The following is a 23,749-nucleotide window of genomic DNA, read 5'->3' on the forward strand; positions in this document are numbered from 1 at the left end:
AAGGGCAGCACACATTCACACCTCTGTAACACCTCTTATCTCCCTTTTAATTACAAAGAGCGCAGGGCTCAGTCAGAGCTTTCACAGGCAACGGTTTCTAGCAATAATCTAATAACATCGTTATATCTCTATTTTTTTTTATTATGGCAAGTGATTTTGATTCTCATTTAAGGATGTGGTATAAAGTGTCCTTTTAAATGAACGCTTTATTTATTTATTTAAATGAATGTTTCCTTGTAAAATGGGGATTAAATGAGATAATGCACATATCTGACCCTTTGTAAGCTCTTAATGATGGTGAACTGATTTGAAATAAACAAGAAACTGCCAACTTCCCCACCAAGAAACAAAGAAAGAAAGAAAGAAAGAAATGCTTTAAATAAATGTTTTCTAAGTTATAAAAGAATGGCCCAAGCTAATGAGAAATATTAATTCAATAATTATTGGCATACAAAAATGACAGCAGTTATAGGATGGTACCTTAAAGCTGGGGAGGCAGATCAGTGGTGTTAGCATGGGTACGAATACCAGCTCTGCCTGACTTGCTGGGTGACCTTAGGCAAATACTTTCCTGTAAAAGGAGGATGATAACAGTACTTTTCTCAAGGAATTGAATTAACATAATGAATGCAAAGCACTTAGCCCAGCGCCTGGTGCGTAGAAAATACTCAGTAAATGCTAGACACCATCTGCCAGCCTAGTTTAAATGCCACCTCTTCCGCGAAGCCTTCCTGAGTACTTCAGTCGGAAGTTCTCTCTCCATACCCATACCCCACACAGGACCTAGCACAAGCCGAATGATTAATATGCCTCTGATTATAAAGGGATTCCCTTTTTGTCACGGGTTTGGTTTACAAAGGCTTGTACCCAATTTTCTGGGATTTTCTAAAAGACCCTCTCCAATCTTAACATGCTGCAGAGTATCCAGAAAAAAACTTAAAGATTCTAGGGCAAAAAAACAGAGGCTGCTTGTTTAATACCAATTTACACCACTATTGTACTCAGACTGCTGGAATCAGAGTCCTGCCTATTCCTTTTTTCTGGAGCAAGAGAGAAAGACACTAACGTGGGAGAGATAGGAATTACAGTGTCATGGTTAGAGGAATGAGAGCCATAAGGAGAGCGTAGTCACCCGTCATGGATCTTAAGGGGGTACAGGGAAGATGGCTGACAATGGAAGGTGAGACAGACACAGAGACAGAACTCGGATGGGGATAAAAAGGTGCAGAGTTGACACTCTCAGCCTTCAGGATAAAATGTCCTAAGTGAACCCTATGCAAACCTTTTGCACAGAGCTGGACAATTACAATCAGGGAATAGAGTAATGTGTGAACCTGACTCTAGGAAGGGGACAGGCCCTCCTCCATGGTTTCACCACGTTGCTTAAGTCTGTTTGCTGAGGGCTTGTGTCTTGTTTGAACCATTTCTTTTCAGAAACTGCGCCAGGTCCTCTTTGGAAATACAGCCCAGGTCTTCAGCTCTGACTGGACAAAGGCCTATTTCCGGTTTCATGATCCTTTTTCTGACCTGGCTTTCGCTTTGGAAGTGGGAAAGGTAATAGCAGGTGATAATTTTTTTTTTTTTTTTTTTGTGGTACGTGGGCCTCTCACTGTCGCAGCCTCTCCCGTTGCGGAGCACAGGCTCCGGACGCGCAGGCTCAGCGGCCATGGCTCACGGGCCCAGCCGCTCCGCGGCATGTGGGATCTTCCCGGACCGGGGCACGAACCCGCGTCCCCTGCATCGGCAGGCGGACTCTCAACCACTGCGCCACCAGGGAAGCCCAGGTGATAATTTTTTAAAGTCCTAATCCCATGCCCCCTGTCTGTGTTTCCTTCCATCCTCCTCCATACGAGGCATGTTTTCATTATCATCATATGTAGAAACATATCGACGATTTAAGATTTAACCTTAAATGATAACAGACTGTTGAAAATTATGACACGCTATCTAGGAAGTCACAAAGTCTCAAACTCCTCCCCACTCTCTTCCAAATTTTCATTTTCCTGGCACTTTTCTCCAGGTCCTAAGCATTCCTAAGAATCTAGAGGCTGGAAGAGATCTAGGAGTTTCTTTCTGGCTTGTTTAAAACCTCAATAATTCAAACCATTGATCCCTAGCCAGGCAGAATTTCAAGAGCTAGCCGACTGGTTCCTTACCTCCTGCAAATCTAACGGTTGGACATGAGGCACGAGCCCAGTGAAGGTGGGGCGGAGGGGGACAGGCATCCCGGGGTACCAGTCTATGGGGCTCCACAGAGAAGCTAGTCATTGCAGATTCTAGCCCGGCCACAGCCCATGGGGAGCGGTGGCACATGTAGAGAACAGTGGCCCTTCACTAAGCCTAGGGGATGCTGTGTCCCAGAAGGGAAAAGGTTGCCGAGAAGAATAAATAATGACATCCATTTCCAAGACTTCTCTTTTATAACGTGGGCCCTGAGGGTTCCACCACCACTGTAAACTCCTCACTGTTGCCCCTCCGCTTTTCAGGGAGGTGCCCGAAGCATTCAGATGGCTGTACAAGGATGCATCATCAAATATTTGTTGTTTACAAGGAAGGGAAAAGACTGTAACTTTCTCAGGTAAGAGGCCTATGAAAAGTATTTGCAAAGAATTACCCATTTCCCGAGAACCTTTGTAGGCTAAATAACCACCAGGGAAAATCCCCCAGGTTGCCTCAGGAAGGAGACTTGCCTCATAAGAGGACTTGCCTAGTAAGACAGAAATGGCTCTGGCTCTCCCAGAGGGACTGAATTTCGTGAGCAGGTAGAGCTCTTCCAGAGTCCCTTTCAGTGTTCAGTGGCAGGGATAACACTGGCAGTTTTTATGCTCCACTGCAGAGCCCCCTGACAGAGGAGACGAAGCACCAGGTCTCCAGACAGGCTTACCTGACAACATTTGATAGGAAGTCCCAAACTAACAGTTCCAGAGAGAGAACAAAAGGGGTGATGACAAACCTAATAAATGGAGGACTCGTCCTCCTCTTTAATCACGCTGACAAAGTACAGTGTTTGGTAGTTGCCTATTTAAAAAATCAGTTCAAATTATTTTGTTCTTAGCTGCTAATAAACCCCTATCAAACCCTATGGTTGATATTAGAGGAAACAGAAATAATTAAAAGGCATCCACCTACCCTCAGGCAGGGTAACTTATCACCCAGAACAGGAACTGAACGTCTAATCTATTCTAAGAACGTGAATTACCAGCTTCCTTAGAAGCAGAGCCAGAGATGGGAATTCTTCATTCAGGTGATTTATTAAGGGAATGCATGCCCTCAGGAGAAACCCCTAAGAGAGCAGGGGAGCAGGCTAGGGAAGGAGGAGAAGCAGAGGAGGCCTGTGGCTGCCAGTGATGTCTAGCCTCCGCCTGAGCCATGGGAGCTCTGGGGGGCAACTGCTCCATCTGCAGATAAGGGGGCGGGGCCTTTTCACCTCCCACCCTCATCCCGCATCCGCTATGGACCCTCCTATGGGAAGGTGGCACAACTCCTAGTCACTTCCAGGGAAGGTGGCTCCAGTTCATCAGAGAAAGTTGAAAAGTATGAGGCCCTAGCAGCAGTGCCCAAAGCAATGGGGGGGGGCGGGCATGTCCACCAACTGAGTAAAAGGGATCCCAAGGGATCTAGATGGAACACATACAGCATTTGCTCCATGAATAGCAAGCAGTTAGCACAGTACCTGGCTTGTGGCAGGTATCACATAAATGCTAATGAGTAATTGCTATTATCGACCTGCTCCATGAAGCCTTCCTGAACCTTCCCCATCACAAGTTCTCCCTCCTGCCCCTGCAGTCTCACAGCACTTTGTTTGACTCTCATTCTACCTTGGACAAGGGTTTTGGAGTGTGAGGGTCCTGCTACTGATTTCGATATCACCATAGAGCTAGATGGATTCTATAAATCAGGAGTCCCCAACCACCGGGCCACACAGCAGGAGGTGAGTGGCAGGCGAGCGAGCGAAGCTTCATCTGTATTTACAGCCGCTCCCCATTGCTCGCGTTACTGCCTGAGCTCCACCTCCAGTCAGCATTATGGTGAGCTGTATAATTACTTCATTATATATTACAATGTAATAATAATAGAAATAAAGTGCACAATGAATGTAATGTGCTTGAATCATCCCCAAGCCACCCCCCCACCCGTTTGTGGAAAAATTGTCTTCCACGAAACTGGTCCCCGGTGCCAGAAAGGTTGGGGACCGCTGCTATAAATCATGGCTGAGTTCATTCACTAACCTCTGTCATGTGTTTCTTCACCAGGAAGACAGTTGTCAACGTTAAACATTTAGAAAGTGAGCATAGGAAAGGTCTGTGATGTAAAGATTGGCTCCCATTTCCGGGGAATTCTCACCCACTGGGATTATTTGATGGAATCTAATGGTTAAGAACCATCTAATGGTTAAGTCAGGAGGCACACTGCCTGCATTCAAATCACTGCTCTACTGCTTTAAAGGTGAATGACCAGGGGCAGAGTACTCAACCCCCTGTCTTACTTTCCTCATCTCTAAAAATGGGACTAATAATATTGATAGCATCCACCTCACAGGTTGTCATAAGGATTAAATGAGGTAATATGTGTTAGGTGCTTAGAACAATTCTAGGCCCAGTGAGTACCAGATGAGTGTAAACTATAAGTTAGTAAGGGGGAAGTGGGCCTAGGACGTGATCAGTCAGGAAGAACAGACAGAACTTGCATATTAAAGGCAGACAAGTACATGAGAAAAAGCATGGAGGTAGAATGCAGAAACTATGTCTAGGGAACTAGTCCATCTGGGGCAGAGGGTTTGCAAAATGGAAACCTGGGAGATAAAACAGAAGGATTGTTTGGGGTTGCACTCGGGAAGGGCCTGTGTTATCAGGTTAGAGAGTTTGGATGGAGCCTGGCTGGAGTTCAGGAGAGAAGACAGTGTTGAGATTCAGCAGGGGCAGTAATGCACAGGGAGGGATCAGTGGAGAAACCAGAGGATTAATGCTCTGGGGTGAGGATGCCCATTCAGTGCGGGCAGAGAGGATGAGGCCCTCCACAATGTTCTCGCAGTGTAGGTTGATGAAGGAACCAAACTGACCCATCCTATACTCAGAAGGGTCCATGAAAGTGGAGGCCCAGGCCCTCAGCTAGGGGGCACTCATTGCAATGCGTTCCTACCCTCCCCCCGGGCTGAAGTTTGTGCGCGATGAGCAAGCAGGGGCAGAAGCACGCGCTGGCCGCGGCGCTCGCAGGCATCCTGTGGGCCGCAGGAGCAGCTCGGAAAGCCACCATCTGCCTTGTCACCGAGGACACTTACGTCGCCCCGACTCCTGACTACACTGGGGACGGTTTCACTGAACGGGTGAGTGCACTCCTGCCCGTCCTGTCCTACCAGATAAAGGATGGTGAAGCCTGGGTGAGTATTAGACTCGCCATGGAACTGGAGGTGGAACTGAGGCTCCTGGGTGGACCTCCACGATGTAAGCATCTGATGTGGCCAAAGGTACCTGCCGAAGAGGCCAGGATCAAGGGCATAAGTAATCCAAGCAGCCAAAAGAGAGATGCCTGCTGTGAATTTCTCCTTCCAGAATTCACCATGATCAAGAATACTCCATACCCAACAGAAAAGAAGCAGATTCACAGACATAGAGAACAAAGTAGTAGTTATCAGTGGGGAAAGGGAAAGGGGAGGGGCAACAGAGGGGGAGGGGATTAAGAGGTGCACACATATATAAAATAAGCTACAGGTATGTTGTACAACACAGGGAATAGAGTCAATATTTTATAATAACTGAAGTATTACCTTTAAAAATTGTGAACCACTATACTGTACACCTGTAACTTATATAATATTGTATATCAACTATACTTCAACAAAAAAAAATTTTTTTAAAGAATATCCCATGCCTGAAATTATCATAAACTCCATTTCCATAGCCACTCCTCTAAACTTGGCTAAATGCTACCTATTAGGGAAAAAATCTGTTTACAGTTTTCCTGCTCAAGATACCATATTGGTTTAAAACTGAGGAATGTAAAAGTGAGGCCAGTGGCCACCCAATCTTACCATGTATGTTTTACATGGCCTTGTGTATATGTCAGTTTCTAGCAATGTGATTTTGCAATGAAACAAAGAACTCCCCTGAGGTACTAACAGTGAGTTGACATCTTCTAGATGTAACTTTCATCTTCCTTTTCATTTTTATCTTCTATTTCTGATTTATAGCTCCAGCTGTTTGAACTTTTAGAGAAAGAAGCCACTGAGAAATTCATCTATGATCACGTACAGTGTGTAAGTATTTAAGTGTTGAGATAATTCCTTTATGTTGAACTGATCGTACAGGAATCTTCTTCCTTTTATAAAGTGTATTTCTAATGATGCTTGTTAAGGAAAGCAGGTCATTTTGAGGACTAAGAGAGGGCAGAACGAGGGAAAGAGAAACCTGTCTCTCCCTCCCCACAATCTAGAAAGAGGCCAGATCACACACAGGCCCACTCACAAATGCCTCTTTCTCCTTGGCTAATTAAACGCAGAGAATAATACTATAGAGGGCATATACAATAAGATTGCTTTTATGGGAAGAGAAAATGTTAGAGCAGCCTTGCCTCATCTAAGGGATAAAACACAAAAATGGTAGTCTAAATTGCCCAAACGGCCATTCACATTGGCTCAGAAAAATGACTGCCAGTCTAAAAAAGGTGGCCCCCTTTCACGTCTTCTATCAGCACCTTCCACACAATGCCCTCCCCTGCAATGAATCTCCCCCACCTCCTGTGTGGGAAGGACACAAAGTAGGGGATAGGGATGGTGGAAAATGCTTTTTTTTTTTTTCTTTTTCCTTTTGCGGTACGCGGGCCTCTCACTGTTGTGGCCTCTCCCGTTGCGGAGCACAGGCTCCGGACGCGCAGGCTCAGCGGTCATGGCTCACGGGCCCAGCCGCTCCGCAGCACGTGGGATCTTCCCGGACCAGGGCACGAACCCGTGTCCCCTGCATCGGCAGGCGGACTCTCAACCACTGCGCCACCAGGGAAGCCCCAGGAAGGTGCTTTTTTAAGTTTCCTCTGTGGATAAAGAAATGAAAGTTGATTTTCTAAAGAATCAGAACCTTACAATGTAGCAGAGGAAAATTAGAGTAACCATGAAGCCATATAAATGTGGCTTGTATGGAAAGGGAAAATTTGATTCATGAAACTCACAACCCCATTCCTTTCAAAGGTCATAGGGACAGAAAACTTGGGCATGAGTTCTCAGTCACACACTAGCTACATGGTCTTGCTTAAACTAGTTACCCCAGACCGTCCTCCCCCACCCTCTCTTGGGTCTATGTGGTAGGCAGAAGAATGGTCCCCTGAAAGATGTCCATACCCTACCCCCTAGAACCTGTGAATGTTTCATTACATGGTAAAGAGGAATTAAACTCGTTAATCAGATGACTCTAAAATAGGGAGATTACCCTGGATTATCCGGGTGGGCCCAGTGTAATCTCAAGGGACTTTAAATGTGGATGAGGAAGGCGTAAGACAGGGGAAGACTGATGTGATGTGAAAAGAGTACCACCCACTGTTGCTGGCATCGAAGGTCAAAGGTGGGGGCCATGAACCAAGGAACGTGGGCAGGGCTGCTAGAAGCTGGAAAGGGCAAGGAAACAGATTCTCCCCTAGAGCCTCCAGAAAGAATGCAGGGCTGCTAACATCTTGATTTTAGGCCAGTAAGACCCATTTCAGTCTTCTAACCTCTAGAACTGTTAAGATAATAAACCTGTATTATTTAAGCTACTAAATGTATGGTAATTTGTTACAGCAGCAATACGAAACTAATGGAAGCTATATGATAGATTTTAAATACCTGACATGAAATGTTAAGCTAGAAGCCTGCTTAGGGACTTTTTGTGGTAGAGGGAGATGTTTAATGGGGCTACACGGAGAGGAACCATGTAAGAAATGACTCTGCCAGCAAACAGAGGCAAACCCTTTCCTCTCTGTCTTCAATCTCTTCATCTCAGACCTGGGGGAGAGTCTGATTCAATAAGAAAGTCTTTCACATCTGCAAGGACTTCTTAAGTGTAGCCAGAGTTGAGAATAAGATGATTAGAGCTAGAGCTATACATAGGTTTTCCCCCTCAAGGACTGAGAGTTGATAATGGGGCCCTACTGTACAGCACAGTGAACTCAACACTCTGTAATGACCTATATGGGAAAAGAATCTTAAAAGGAGGGTATATATGTATATGTATAACTGATTCACTTTGCTGTAAAGCAGAAACTAACACAACATTGTACATCAACTCTACTTAATTTTTAAACTAATGTTCAATTAATAAAAATTAATTTAAAAAAAAGACTAAGAGTTGAGCTGGAATAAGTAATGAAAGGAAGCAGAATCAGACTGCATGGTGCAGGTGGGCTTTGCACAAGAGTGGTGTCAAGCGGACCCAAGCTGACCATTACCATAGCCATGTGGGGGTTGGCACCATTTCCTGAGTGAGGGGGCATCTTGATGCACAGATACTCCTCTGAAGGGCACTCCCTAACCGGGGCTGCATGTGTGATCAGCCCCCATCCAGACCTTTACCAAACACCATTCACTATCAAAATGAAGCAGTTCTGTGCCCTGTCTTCAGGCAGAGATCACAAGCTAGAGGTCTGAGGGTTACATGTGGGCAGTAGGCCTATTGTTATTATGGGTTGAATTGCATCTCCCCTCTCCCCAGAAAAGAGATATGTTTAAGCCCTAACCCCCAGTACCTGTGAATGTGTTCTTATTTGGAAAGAGTTTCTTTGCAGATGTAATCATGTTAAGATCAGGTCATGCTGGATTAGGGTGGGCCTTAATCCAATGACTGGTATCTTTATAAGGAGAGAGAAATTTGGTCATAGACACCGACACATGCAGGGAGAATGCCATGTGATAATGAAGGCAGAGACTGTCCCAAACCAAGGACACCAAGGACTGCCAGCAGCCACCAGAAGCTAGGAAGATACAAGGAAGGATCCTCCCCTAAGGCCTTCAGAGAGAGCATGGCCCGCCTCTGACACCTTGATTTCAGACTTCTAGCTTTCAGAACTGTGAAACAATAAATTCCTACTGTTTCAAGCCATTCAAATTTCTGGCCATTTGTAGGGTAGGTCTAGGAAACTAACACATCTATTACATAGGATCTGCAGCATTAGCTCATATGGTGTTGTATTTTTAAAAACTCGACTTGGTGAACTTCAAAAATAATCAGAGGGCTTCCCTGGTGGCGCAGTGGTTGAGAGTCCGCCTGCCGATGCAGGGGACGCGGGTTCATGTCCCGGCCCAGGAGGATCCCACATGCCGCGGAGCGGCTGGGCCCGTGAGCCACGGCCGCTGAGCCTGTGCATCCGGAGCCTGTGCTCTGCAGCGGGAGAGGCCACAACAATGAGAGGCCTGCATACCGCAAAAAAAAAAAAAAAAAATCAGAAAATTCCACGTAAAAACCTAAATGTTCGGGCATTCCCTGGTGGTCCAGTGGTTAGGGCTCCTCACTTTCGCTGCTGAGGGCACAGGTTCAATCCTCGGTCGGGGAACTAAGGTGAAGCCGCCCCTCAATCTGCACAGAGCAGCAAAAACAAACAAAAAAAAAACACAAAAACTAAATGTTTACGTCCTCCCCACTCCCACCCAAAATCAGAAACTCTGACAGCACTAGGCCTGTATTCTAGCATGTCTTCAATCAGCTGGTAAAGGGAGCAGTGACTCCCATTAGACAAGTTGTGATGGACTGAATGATGTTACCTAACTGGTAAAAAGGACTCTGCAGATGTGATTAAGTTCAAGATCTCAGATGGGGAGATTATTCTGAATTTTTCTGATGGGCCCAATGAATCATAAGGTAAGAGAAAGAGGACGGCAGGAGATTCAGAAAAAGGGATGTGATGAGGGAAGCAGAGGAGAAGAGGCTATGTGATGTGGAGTCATGAACCAAGGAATAAGGACAGCTTCTAGAAGCTGGAAAAGGCTAGGAGACATCATAGCCTCCAGAAGGAGCACAGGCCAACCAGTAGTTTGAATGGAGTCCAGTGACACCAGAGCTGGACGTCTAACCTCCAGAACTGTGAGATGATGGATTCCTGTGGTTTTAAGCCAACACGTCTGTGGTCGTCTGTTAAGGCAGCAGCAGGAAACTGACACACAAGTGCTGTCCCTTGCCTCGGGCCCCACCTCTCCCCGTTTCCCTCACGTCCTGGCGTACACCCATTTGGGTTCCCATCTGGCTTCTGTGGGCACTGAAATTTCTTCTCCTGCCTGAAGATCCAGCCCCTGCAAGGGCATAGATAGTGAAGGGGACAAATTAATCCACAAAAGGAAAAGTGCATGCATTTTAGCAGAAGGCTTCCTGATATAATGACTTTAAAGAAGAGGCTTTAACCCTGGGCACCTTGAAAGCCAGCCAAGGAGCTTCTTTTCTGCAGGTAGAGTATTGACACAAAGCTAAGATAAGGCCAACCAGTGAGAGGCCCTGAATGAGGATGGATTTTATCCTGGAGCTCACAGGGCACCTTTGGAAAGTTTGGAGCAGAAGAGTAACCTGGTCAGGAAAAGAGACAGGGAGAAGTGCCTTAGAGAGGGACAGACAGTAATTTTGCTGTGGTTCTAGCATGTTCTAAGAACTACGGTAGGTCCTGTGCATTATTTCATTTAACTTTTGCAACAATCCTAGGAAAAGGGTCTTTTTACCTACATTTGCAGATGAGATTGAAACTTAAAGAAGCTGGAGTTAATATAGTAGAACTGGTTTTGAACTCAGGTTTGTATAAGTCCAAAGCTATTTCTAGAAAGCTTCTCTGCTCCCCCTGAGCTTAACAGGATGATGAGGAAGGATGCACTGATGGAGGGAGGCTGGATAAGGGCCAGCCAGAGCAGCTCTGAGGAACTGAGCTAGGATAGACGCTGGAAAATGGAGAGGAAGTGTACACTATGTCTTAGCCATGATTCGAAGAGAATCACATGATAGAAGTGGAGGAAAGATGGGTTGAAAACCAAGAGAATGATGGTGCCATTGGCACACCTGAAGCAAGGAAAAAGGATGCATCTGAGGGTGGAGGTGACCTAGAGAAGCAGAGAGAGCTCCCATGGTCCTTTCGGCAGCTAGAAAAAAATCTCTCAGGTGTAAATCCTTGAATTCATGCCCACAGATACACAGAGATGCACTGTGTTTATGCAAACGTGTTTTTCCTTTGTTTTTCAAATAGTTCAAAGGAGAAGGAAGCCATGGTGTCATCTTGTTTCTTTACAGCCTGATCTTCTCCAGAACATTTGAAAGGTAAATTCTACAAATATTTGCACAGGTATTTCCTATAGCTCTGGGGTCACATAAACAATGCTCTCGTGTTGGAAAATATTTTCATGCCTTATTGGAGACATGAGTGCAATTTTTTTCTAGTGGACACTCTTCTGTTGATTCATCCTTTTCTGTAGTCAGTTTGGCCATATTCGTGGGAGAGTGGATGTCATCAGAAAAGTCTGAATCTACTTTTCTAGCACAGTAGTAGGTTCCTTTTTCTTGTGGTTATAAATATTGGCAGATACCACTCAGGCTTATTTGTACAGTTTTCATAAATGAAAATATTTTATGATTTCTATGTACAATAAAATATATATCCACAAATATTTATTTTGTCCCTATGAAATGCAAAGCCCTTGGCACTGTGGGAAATACCAATAAAAGAGAATATGGCCCTGACCTCCTTGCAGGTTCCAATTTGGGAAAAACCAGGGGTACACAGAGAGACTGAGCAGTCCCAGGTGGTACTTAACGTGCCAAATGAAGTACAGAGACAATGAATCTTAACGGATTCCTGAGGAGGGAGGGGCCCCAACAGATAAGGTGGCCAAGGAAGGCTTCTGGGAAGAAACAGACTTTCTTCTGGACCCTGAGAAAAGGGTAAGCTTTTGAGAGTCAGAGAGAGAGAAACAGAGGACCCCCAGAAAGGAAGAATTTCAAGCCTTGAAGCAGTTCCTGAAAACCTGTCTTTTGCATATCATACTTTTATGATCTATATTATTATTTGCTTAACAATGTCCTTAAATCAACACACACTTGGGACTTCCCTGGTGGTCCAGTGGTTAAGATTCTGTGCTTCCACTGCAGGGGAGGCACGGTTTCAATCCCTGGTCAGGGAACTAAGACCCTGCATGCTGTGTGGCACGGCCAAAAAAAAATGAAAAAATTCAAAATCAACACACATTTAGATATCATCGTCTTCTTAAACGTTAATATCCTCTAAATCACGTAGTTGCTGTGCTAAAGAAAAAATGTATTAAACACATTACTGTAAATTTTTTTAATGCTCATATCTATACCACCTAACATCATGCCATCATTTAGGAAACACTGCCCTGAATTACATCTGATGCTTGACCCACGTCTTTAGGTCTTATTCACAGAAGTGCTTGACCTTCCAGTCCTGTGAACAGGTTCGTTCAAGAACACATACAGCTCCTAGAGCTCAGCATCTCCCTCCGGGCGACAACACGAGCCACTTTCCACCTCGATATTATACTGTCCTGGGTGGAACCCTGACCCCTTGGCCCTGGTGAAACAGTAGAGGCTTCAGCCGAGACATGGGCTTAACTCCCCAGCTGGTGGTTTCCACTTGAGCAGTCTGGTCAACTCTGCCTTGGGCCAGCACTCTCTGGAGGGGTCACGTGTCACCACCCTAAGTCAAGTGTCCCTTGGCACTCAGCGCAAACAGTTTTGCTACAGAGCCCAGCACCCACACGGAGCCCACACCCAGGGATTCTAATGTGTGAGGTCTGTCGCTTCGTCCTCCTCCCTGACCACTTATCACTGGCTTCCCCCAACGGCATCCAGAGCTTGCCCCATCACCTCTGCAGCCCCAGTCCTAGAAGCTTTCCCAGTGACAGATGGAAACGTGCCAGGCACATGGGAAGGACAGTGACCAGGCAAGCCCAAGTCACTGCTGCTCTGCGTTGGGGGGGCGGAGGGAGGAGAGGCTGCATGTCCCTGGAGCATCACCGTCCGTGAGTGTTGATGGCTTCTCCCACTCTGCAGGCTTCAGAAGGACCTAGACGTCTCCACCACTCATCTGCTACGACCAAATGCTGGAGGTTTCCTGTGCAGGCAGGTGGGTTGGAAGACTTTGCCTTTTTATTGTAGCATCTCAAATAGGCTTTTTTTATTTTCCGGTAAGCAGGCCTCCCACTGCTGTGGCCTCTCCCGCTGCAGAGCACAGGCTGCGGACGCACAGGCTCAGTGGCCATGGCTCACGGGCCCAGCCGCTCCGTGGCATGTGGGATCTTCCCGGACCGGGGCAGGCGAACTCTCAACCACTGCACCACCAGGGAAGCCCTAGGCTTTTTTTTTTTTTCCTTTCAACTAAGCATATTCTCTCCTTAAGTGAAGAGTGATCAAATTATCTTTGAAAAACTAAGATGCTCCCCCGAGTTTGTTATCAGATTCTATCTTTCCACTTTCCATTACAGTCCTTTCTAGTTTACCTCTGAGAGCCTGCCATCCCTGAGATTCCAGAAACATTAGAAAATATCTTGACAAGACCGCCCAGGAGTCCCTAATAACAGAAAGAAAAGCACTATGAAAACTTCTTAGCTTCATGCAGCTTCAATCACAACTATGGAAACCTAAGTTTAAAAACAATATGAAGGGAGGAAGGTCCCATGGGGAGTTATGGGGCATAGCTCAAGAAAAAAAAATCAATAAACTCCTGTTTTAACACTACCAAACATTCATGACATACGTTTTCCCAGAATTATATTTTGTGGGATTTCATTCTTTTCACTAAAAATGATACATTTTATGATGATTAAAAGAAAAAAGAAATTAAGTCCTTGTGTCATCACTACCTGAAATGTAAATATTTGTAAAATGTGTCATCTAGGCAGTTCTGAACATGATTTTAACTGGAAGAGCCAGTCCACACGTCTTTAACGGCTATCAGAAAGGAAAGTCTCAGGAAACGTTATGTGGGGTCCTGACCCGCAGTGACGTTGGCTATTTGCAGTGGCATAAGGACACCTCAGAGGATGATAGACTTTCACAGGTGAGTGTGTTCCAATTCTCAACCACACCACCAGAGTGTCACTATCTGGACAAGGCAATTCAAATCGGAGCTTACTTTTTCCTTTACTACTTTCCTGCATGCCTTCCACTTGCACATATAGACACACGTGGAGATTTTTCAGCGACTAAATGGAAATATCCAAGTCTACTTGCTTCCTATTTTACTTTATACATTTTTATGTATACAGAGTATAGGTAATACGAGTAATATGCAAATAATTTTTAAACAATACTTGAAATATACAAATAAAGTCTCCTGTCATCCCCACTCATCAGAAATCAATACTGTCAGCAGAGAATGGTTACCTTCCCAACCGTGTATTATGCAAACATGAATGCATATATTCTATCTATCGCTCAAAGCTTTGAAAAGAATAACTGAAAAAAAAAGGGAATCCCACTTACGAAACACCTCTCAAAAAGCTTTCTAGCTCAGGGGATGTACAACCTCTGACAACCAGAAAGTAGACTGTGCTGTTGAAAACACAGCCAGAGAATTAAGTTAAGATGTGGTTCTGTAAAAACAACCAGGAGAGAGAGTGAGGAAGCAGGTATACCCACCCGAACCACAAATCAAAGATGCTTCTGTGATATTTTCACCAAAATGTCATTACAAAACCCAGGGAAGGCAAGGCAGATTCTATGAAAAGCCAACACTTCCTTGGAGCGGCCCTAACGCTAGCTGGGATGGAATTCAATGTGATGGTGACAAAGCCCCCCAGGCTCACCGCCCACCAGCACCAAATGAGGCCCCATTACTCAGAGCCTGTCCTTCACTCTCCTGGTTCCAGCTCAAAATCCCTTTCAACGTACAGGGCTTTACACTTTATAATGTCCTTTTATATCCATAGCTTCATCTGTCTTTCCTCCTACTGTTGGCTCCAGCTACAATGTGTTAATCATGAAATCAGCATCTCACAACACATACAAATCACGTCTGATAGCACTGGGAACGTAGCATCTGACTTTCGCAGAATTAGTATATTTTGTGTACAAGTGTGTCTTAAAAGTTTACCTAGTATTCCCTGAGTTTGAAATCTAGTCCATCATAGAAAAATGACACCAGAAACTAACATAACATTGTAAATCAACTATACTTCAATTTAAAAAAAGAAAAAGAAAAAATGAGAAGTGACAGATAAGCTAAAAGCAAAAGAAATGAACCCAATCCCATCACCCAGGGTCAATCCTCTCAGAAATGTTTCCTTCTCTTTCTCATATAAATATGTTCTATCCTACTCCTCTGAACCCTGCATTTAACACTAACGTCCTTATATGCCAATGAATATATATCTTTCATCACATTTAATGGATACAAAGATTTTCACTGTATGAATGTGAAGACTGTACTTTGAATATGTCCTAGACAGAGAATGGATTTGTTATTATTATAAAGTTCCTAATCGTTTGTTCCAGACAATTTGGGAATTCATCTTAGAATTTGATATATATATATATATATAATGACAAGGAAAACTAAGCCAGAAATAGGGGACTTACAGATTTCATTTTACGTATTTTTCTTTTCTTTCAACCATGCATGGTCACTTGAGGTCCATGGTAAAGCATTCTGTACCAATCAGAGCCCAGTAACAGGCCAAGACTCAGTCTGGTAGGATACACTGGGGGCAAATTTCAAGGAGTGAGGGTGCAAAAACCACAACAATTTTAGTGCTTTGCCTACTATTACAAAGCTCTTTCACAATATTATTTCACTGTATCCTCATTTTAAACTACAAAGATTTAAAGTGTTTCTCATAGTTCTGTCATTTAAGTAGGTAATTCAAAAGCTTTGTTATATCTTTGCACCACCTCTGCTGTTATTTGCTTAATATTTTCCTTTAAATCATCTCACTTTTACAATTTGAATCTAACGTTTTCTGCAGCAGTAATACAAACTATGGACTTGATATGCTATTTTTTTCTAATACATATTAAATAAATAAGGAAACGTGTTTTGTTTTAAAGTTCACCCCTTGTGCCCTGACTTCCATGCCACATGCCACCAAGGGGCACGTGCACCATACTTTAGAAACCTGGTGTAAAAGTGAGAAGGTTCCCATAACACGTGGAGAACAGCCCTGTCCTGAGAACCAGGAGACTTGGCTGGAGGCCTTGCCCTGCCACTCACAGGAGTGTGACATGGGCCAGTCACTTACCTGCTCTGAGCCTGCTTCCTCATCCACAGACTAATGTCCTAACACTTGCCCGGCAACCACATGACTGATGTGAACAGCAAACAAAACCATGAACGCTGAAGCCTGTTTGGAAAGCCTGAATGACCTCTCCACACATAAGGCTTCATAATAGATGATAAGGAATAACAGTAGAGTGTTTTATTCAGCCATGTTCATTCAGCATCTATTGATTGTGAGATTCCGTGTCCAATACAAAGAGGAGTTATACATGGGCCAATACCACGTACATAAACTGAGTGCTATGGGAAGGATAGGCAATAAAAACCAAATAACAGCGATCCTGACACTGGCTGCACATTGAAATCACCTGGAGAGTTTCGTTTTTTTCAAGCGACTTTATTTTTTTAAAGCAGCTTTAGGCTCACGGCAAAGTGGAAAGTATTTACAAAGATTTCCATGTATCCCCTGTCCCTACACAGGCATGGCCTCCACATTACCAGTATCCATCACCAGAGTGGTAGATTTGTTACAACTGATGGACCTACACTGACATATCGTTATCATCCAAAGTCCATCGTTTACATTAGGGTTCACTCTTGGTGTTTACATTCTCTGGGTTTGGACAAAGGTACAATGACACGTATCCACAATTATAGCATTATACAGAGTAGTTTCACCGCCCTAAAAATCCTCTGTGCCCTGCTGTGCAACCCTCCGTCCCCCCCAACCCCAGTCACCAATGATCTTTTTACTGTCTTCATAGTTTTGCCTTTTCCAGAAGGTTACCTAGTTGGAATCATAGAGTATGTAGCCTTTTTAGATTGGCTTCTTTCACTTAATACTATGCATTTAAATTTCCTCCATGTATTTTCAGTTTGATATCTCATTTCTTTATAGCACTGAATAATATTCCATTGGAATATTGTGAGTAACATTTCATTGAACAGATATTATTCCACTGATAAACCATGGTTTATTTATCCATTCACTTACAAAAGGTATCTTGGCTGCTTCCAAGTTTTGGTAATTACGAATAAAGCTGCTATAAACATCCATGTGCAGGTTTTTTGTGTGGATGTAAATTTTCACCTCCTTTGGGTAAATACCAAGCAGGGCAAATGCTAGATCATATGGTATGTTTAGTTTTGTAAGAAACTACCAAGTTGCCTTCCAAAGGGGCTATGCCATTTTACATTCCTACCAGCAATGGATGAGATGTCCTGTTGCCCTACATTCTTGTCAGCATTTGGTATTGTCAGTGTTCTAGATTTCGGCCATTCTAATAGGTATGTAGTGGTATCTCAATTATTGGGGTATTTTTGGCATCGCCCTGATACTATTATAGTATATGATGTGGAACATCTTTGCATATACTTATTTGCCATCTGTCTGTCTTCTTTGGTGAGGTGTCTGTCAGTCTTTGGTCCACTTGTAGAGCTTTTAAAACTATCAATGCCCAGGTCACCCTCCAGAACAGTGTCAACTACACGTGTGTAGGACCTGTGTGCTCACACTCAGCCCCACACTTACAAGGTGCTGCACTTGGTTTGATGCTCTGTTGTCACTGCCTTAACATCCTTAACACTTTTTCAACAAAGGCCCCCACTTTTTCATTTTGTACTGGACCCGACAAATTGTATAGCCTTGTCCTACCCAATGACTCTGTTTATCTGGGCTGGAGAGCACCTGGGCATTGAATTTTTTTTTAAGTCTTCAGGTGATTCTAATGTGCACCCAAGGTTAGAAACCTCTGTTCTGGAACAGGGCTGCTTAACCTCAGCACTACTGATATTTTGGACTAGATAATTCTCTGTGATGCGGGCTGTCCTGTGCATTATGGGATGTTTAGCAGCATCCTGGCTTTTACCCACTATGCCCCCCGCCCAGTGTGACAACGAAAAATGTCTTCAGACATTGCCAAATGTCCCCTGGGGGACAAAATTGCCCTGCCTGAATCACTGCTCTAAAAAACAGAAAAAAAAAAAATCTTGTTAGACTTAGCTGATTAAATCCATGGCGTGCAGAATTGGAAAACTAGCTATTTCAACTGAAATTACAAGAAAGAGTATCTTCTTTCAATCAGTATCAGAAAGGTTGACAGCTTTCTATTCCTTTTTACCGTTTGCAAGGCTTTCGGGGCAAGTTTCAAACCTTATCTTAAATTACAATTAAACAGGTGTTTGCTAAATAGCTACTAAGCTGCTCGAACACAAGAAACTATATCGAAGGCTACGCACCCCACCACCACCACCCCTGCCCTTGCTCCAAGAAAGAGAGATTGAGAGAGAGAGAGAGAGAGCCTCAGAGAGTCAAGAATTCACAGCCGTCCAGTGCTACCATTTTCCATGCATTTCTTTTGATACAAGTCAGCTCTGACCAATAGTGCTATTAAATCATGCTCTAAAGAAAAATACCTGCAGAGCCTAAAATATCTTCCAATAATAAAGTGGATGTTTGTTGGGACCTTAAAGTCAATCAAGAGACCGAGGCCTAAGGTAAAAAAAATAAATAAGAGCTTTCCTGCTGGGAAGAGGGCAAAATGTACCCGACCTCAGGACCACCGTCCAAAGGCCCGCTCGCAGATTGGAAGTAGGGCAAAGGATGGCGACAGGCCAGGTTAGCTTTTAAATCTACATAGAAATCACATGTAGGAATCAAAGCTTCCATCTTTTCGAAAAGTGACTAATGTGGCTTTTCGTCCTTTCTTCTTAGAGTCAGTGTTCTCTCCCCAGGGAGACGCCTATGAACCCTACCCGCGGTAAAAATTGCCTGAAATTGTACACTAATGGCTTGAAACCCGGAGGATGTTTATTATGTTGTCTCTCACGTGCGCTTCAAGTTTGGTTTCAGAACAAATGTATTAAAGAGCAGATATAGGCTGGTGGGTAGTATTCTTGCTTGAACTGCTGAGATATATGACTATTAGGCAGCCACATGTGTACATATAAGGTTTATTTAATCTGAAGGTGCTTTTTTAGTTTCTATAGCAGCTCATTATATTCCAGGATAAGAGCAATCCACAACTCATCTAGTATTATTAAAATAATTTTTACATAGAATGATTTTATGGATATAAGAATTTTATATTTTCTCATCATCCCCGAAGATGGTATTTTTTAAAGCTCATTTAGTCATTATAGTGCCAACAGCCACTTGTGTAGAGCACGTACTGTGTGCCAGGCTCTCTCTAAGCCACTGGTAATGATATCTTCTTTCATTTCCTCCTCACTTCCACTCAAAGGTATAATCAGTGTTAGTTCAAGAACACTGGCTGTTGTTTGGTCATTCATTTTAGAGATGAGAAAATCCAGACTGAGAAAAGTATAGGAAGTTGCCCTAGGCCACCAGCTAGGGAAGTGTCAGAGCCAGGGTTCTGACCCCAGACCCAGCTACATTCCAAGGCCCCTTCAGCCCACTGTGCCACGTTGCCTGTCATGATCATCTTGGCTTGTTTTCTGATAAAGTGGTAAATACAAAATGTCACCTTGGCATTATATCATCAGAAGTACTTTCGTAATCAATCACATCAATGTACTGACATAGAGATGTAGATCTGTATTACATAATCTATGAGATCAGTCACAGGTCCAGTGATGCTGAACTACAACAGTTAGATGGTGGCAAGATCATGGCTCCGTTTTAGAATGCATGACGGTCGTGCTCAACATCTAGAACTTTATCCACTGACTTCTAGGTTAAAGCAGTGGTGAGTTTGAGTTGATCATGAACTGCAGGTACTGGTAGCACGCACCCTTTCAAGTACCTGTTACCCTTCACCTGTGGTTTGTCAGACCACAACTCTCACTTACGCGCTAGAAGGACAAGCTCAGTGGCACTCAGAGACATGCTAACCAGAAGCCCCATCTGACTGCAGTGCATACAGATGTCTAGTATTTCACAACATTTTATCATAGAACTTCTTGCAGAGCAACAATTTGCTCAGAAAAGAACCAGATGTGGGTCTAGGACAATGCTTTAAGCATCACTGGATTGAGGATCTCACAATCACTCCCCTCCCTTTCTGCTCTGAGGCATGGTGACTCTGCACAGGACACGTGAATATGCCAAAAGCATCTAGGTTTAAGCCTTTTATGGGTACTTAGGGACTCCTGCCTAGGGTGGGTGCTCTAAATCAGAAGATTCTATGTAGGCACTGGTAATAGAAACCTAATATAAGAAGGTTTCTGAGTTCAAAAGAAAACCAACGTGCTGCCTGATAGATTCTGCTGTCGAGGTGAAACCCCTCCTGTACCACTGCATCTGTCTTCCCGAAGTGAATCTCTTCTTACTTGGTGACAAAATTGCAGAGATTGCAAAAACACACGTCTTTCAGTCCCAATGTCACAGCCCAGCGGGTGAGATTAAAAAATGAAAAAGGAGCTCTCATTAGATGACACGGCAAGGCCCCCAGAGCCCAGCAGACGGATGGTTCCTGCAGCACACAGCCAGCTCCCCTCAGGACGAGGCACTATTTTGAAGCCTCCCGTCACTTTTCTATTTGAAGGTACAGGTTTGAGTGTGAGGTTCCAATACCTAAGTGAGAACATAAAGCAGTTGGAATCTAACACCATCTGGAAAGCCTTAGGAGGTTTACATTACCTTCGCACCTGCCACAGAGAAGAAAAATCAACTCTGGTTTTTAGAAGGGACTGAAGCCATTTATATCTTGCTGGATTTATTCCCCCGGCAGCCCTGGCAGAGCACATCACCACCCGAGTCCTACCCTCTTCCCTTTTTACACTTTCCCTTTAAAGAGACTGATAGGAAGATAGCCAACCCTCAAAGTACCAGATGAAGCTCCACCCACTGTTCTCTACCACTGAGTCACTGAGGTAGTGCCCCGCAAACACGACAACATCCCTGCAAACTCACTGAGAGAATTTACATCAACTCAGGTTCCAGGTGGCAGAGATGAGAGTCCAACCACGAGCACTCATGCACACAAATTGTCACCAGGAATCAGCGAAAAACGCACAACACTTCCAACACCTTTCTCTGGTTCAGATCACCGGCTGGGGGCCTTGGGACTTCAACATCAAGCTCGCTGTGCAAAGGCATACCGTAAGAGCCATTGTTCTAGACGGCAGCATAGGAAAGCATTACGTGGACGCCATCCTCACCCTCTGGTGCTTAGAATTGTCCCGTCCTTCTTCCTATCTTCATAACTTTACATTAAAGGATACATGTTATGGAAGGCTTGACTGCTGCATGTAAGGCTGAACACACTGGGCTTATTACTCGATGAGTGAATTAAAGGAGAAAGGTATTTTATTTATAGCACCACTGTATCACAATTTAATTTCCTTCTTACCATGGCAACATGAGGCAACACGCACCAATTCTGCATTGGTGGAATCTCACCAATAAAACATATTTAGAATCCTCCTTTGGGGGAGCTTGGCTGATAAACTGTGTCTACCCCAAAGCAATACAAATTCTTTTTTTTTTTAATTTAATTTTATTTATTTTTTTATACAGCAGGTTCTTATTAGTCATCCATTTTATACACATCAGTGTATACATGTCAATCCCAAACTCCCAATTCATCACACCACCACCCCACCCCTCTGCCACTTTCCCCGCTTGGTGTCCATATGTTTGTTCTCTACATCTGTGTCTCTATTTTTGTCCTGCAAACCGGTTCATCTGTACCATTTTTCTAGGTTCCACATATATGCGTTAATATACGATATTTGTTTTTCTCTTTCTGACTGACTTCACTCTGTATGACAGTCTCTAGATCCATCCATGTCTCTACAAATGACCCAATTTCGTTCCTTTCTATGGCTGAGTAATATTCCATTGTATATATGGACCACATCTTCTTTAACCATTCATCTTTTGGTGGGCATTTAGGCTGCTTCCATGACCTGGCTATTGTAAATAGTGCTGCAATGAACATTGGAGTGCATGTGTCTTTTTGAATTATGGTTTTCTCTGGGTATATGCCCAGTAGTGGGATTGCTGGGTCATATGGTAAATCTATTTTTAGTTTTTTGTTTGTTTTTTTGTTTTCCGTACGTGAGCCTCTCACTGTTGTGTCCTCTCCCATTGCGGAGCACAGGCTCCGGACGCACAGACTTAGTGGCCATGGCTCACGGGTCCAGCCGCTCCGCTGCATGTGGGATCTTCCCAGACCGGGGCATGAACCCGTGTCCCCTGCATTGGCAAGCAGACTCTCAACCACTGCGCCACCAGGGAAGCCCTATTTTTAGTTTTTTAAGGAACCTCCATACTTTTCTCCATAGTGGCTGTATCAATTTACATTTCCACCAACAGTGCAAGAGGGTTACCTTTTCTCCAAACCCTCTCGAGCATTTGTTGCTTGTAGATTTTCTGATGATGCCCATTCTAACTGGTGTGAGGTGATACCGCATTGTAGTTTTGATGTGTATTTCTCTAAAAATTAGTGATGTTGAGCAGCTTTTCATGTGTCTCTTGGGCATCTGTATGTCTTCGTTGGAGAAATGTCTATTTAGGTCTTCTGCCAATTTTTTGATTGGGTTGTTTGTTTTTTTAATATTGAGCTGCATGAGCTGCTTGTAAATTTTGGAGATTAATCCTTTGTCCGTTGATTCGTTTGCAAATATTTTCTCCCATTCTGAGGGTTGTCTTTTTGTCTTGTTTGTAGTTTCCTTTGCTTTGCAAAGGCTTTTAAGTTTCATTAGGTCCCATTTGTTTATTTTTGTTTTTATTTCCATTACAATAGGAAGTGCATCAAAAAAGATCTTGCTGTGATTTATGTCAGAGAGTGTCCTTCCTATGTTTTCCTCTAAGAGTTTTATAGTGTCCGGTCTTATATTTAGGTCTCTAATCCATTTTGAGTTTATTTTTGTGTATGGTGTTAGGGAGTGTTCTAATTTCATTCTTTTAGATGTAGCTGTCCAGTTTTCCCAGCACCACTTATTGAAGAGACTGTCTTTTCTCCATTGTGTATCCTTGCTTCCTTTGTCATAGATTAGTTGATCATAGGTGCGTGGGCTTATCTCTGGGCTTTCTATCCTGTTCCATTGATCTATATTTCTGTTTTTGTGCCAGTACCATACTGTCTTCATTACTGTAGACTTGTAGTATAGTGTGAAGTCAGGGAGTCTGATTCCTCCAGCTTCGGTTTTTTTTCCCTCAAGACTGCTTTGCCGATTCGGGGTCTTTGGTGTCTCCAAACAAATTTTAAGATTTTTTGTTCTACTTCTGTAAAAAATGCCATTGGTAATTTGATAGGGATTGCACTGATTCTGTAGATTGCTCTGGGTAGTATAGTCACTTTCACAATATTGATTCTTCTAATCTAAGAACATGGTATATCTCTCCATCTGTTTGTATCATTTTTAATTTCTTTCATCAGTGTCTTATAGTTTTCTGCATACAGGTCTTTTGTCTCCTTAGGTAGGTTTATTCCTAGGTATTTTATTATTTTTGTTGCAATGGTAAATGGTAGTGTTTCCTTAATTTCTCTTTCAGGTTTTTCATCATTAGTGTATAGGAATGCAAGAGATTTCTGTGCATTAACTTTGTATCCTGCAACTTTACCAAATTCATTGATTAGCTCTAGTAGTTTTCCGGTGGCATCTTTAGGATTCTCTATGT

General features: G+C 43.6%; 1 protein-coding gene across 1 annotated transcript in view; it reads left to right on the forward strand.

Annotated features, from left to right (window-relative positions):
* Positions 1-1,137: 1,137 nt before the first annotated feature.
* MINDY4B (MINDY family member 4B) overlaps positions 1,138-23,749 on the forward strand; it is a 31,532-nt gene continuing 8,920 nt past the window's right edge. Inside the window, exons 1-8 of the mRNA XM_027092830.1 lie at positions 1,138-1,152; positions 1,435-1,554; positions 2,487-2,578; positions 5,158-5,323; positions 6,188-6,253; positions 11,176-11,246; positions 12,999-13,071; positions 13,843-14,004. Of these exons, the coding sequence (XP_026948631.1) occupies positions 1,138-1,152; positions 1,435-1,554; positions 2,487-2,578; positions 5,158-5,323; positions 6,188-6,253; positions 11,176-11,246; positions 12,999-13,071; positions 13,843-14,004 (765 nt within the window). The remainder of the gene's footprint in view (positions 1,153-1,434; positions 1,555-2,486; positions 2,579-5,157; positions 5,324-6,187; positions 6,254-11,175; positions 11,247-12,998; positions 13,072-13,842; positions 14,005-23,749) is intronic.

The sequence above is a fragment of the Aethalodelphis obliquidens genome, unplaced genomic scaffold, assembly GCF_003676395.1.
Source record: "Aethalodelphis obliquidens isolate GAN/ISIS:26980383/991018 unplaced genomic scaffold, ASM367639v1 scaffold81, whole genome shotgun sequence".
Classification (NCBI taxonomy): domain Eukaryota; kingdom Metazoa; phylum Chordata; class Mammalia; order Artiodactyla; family Delphinidae; genus Aethalodelphis; species Aethalodelphis obliquidens.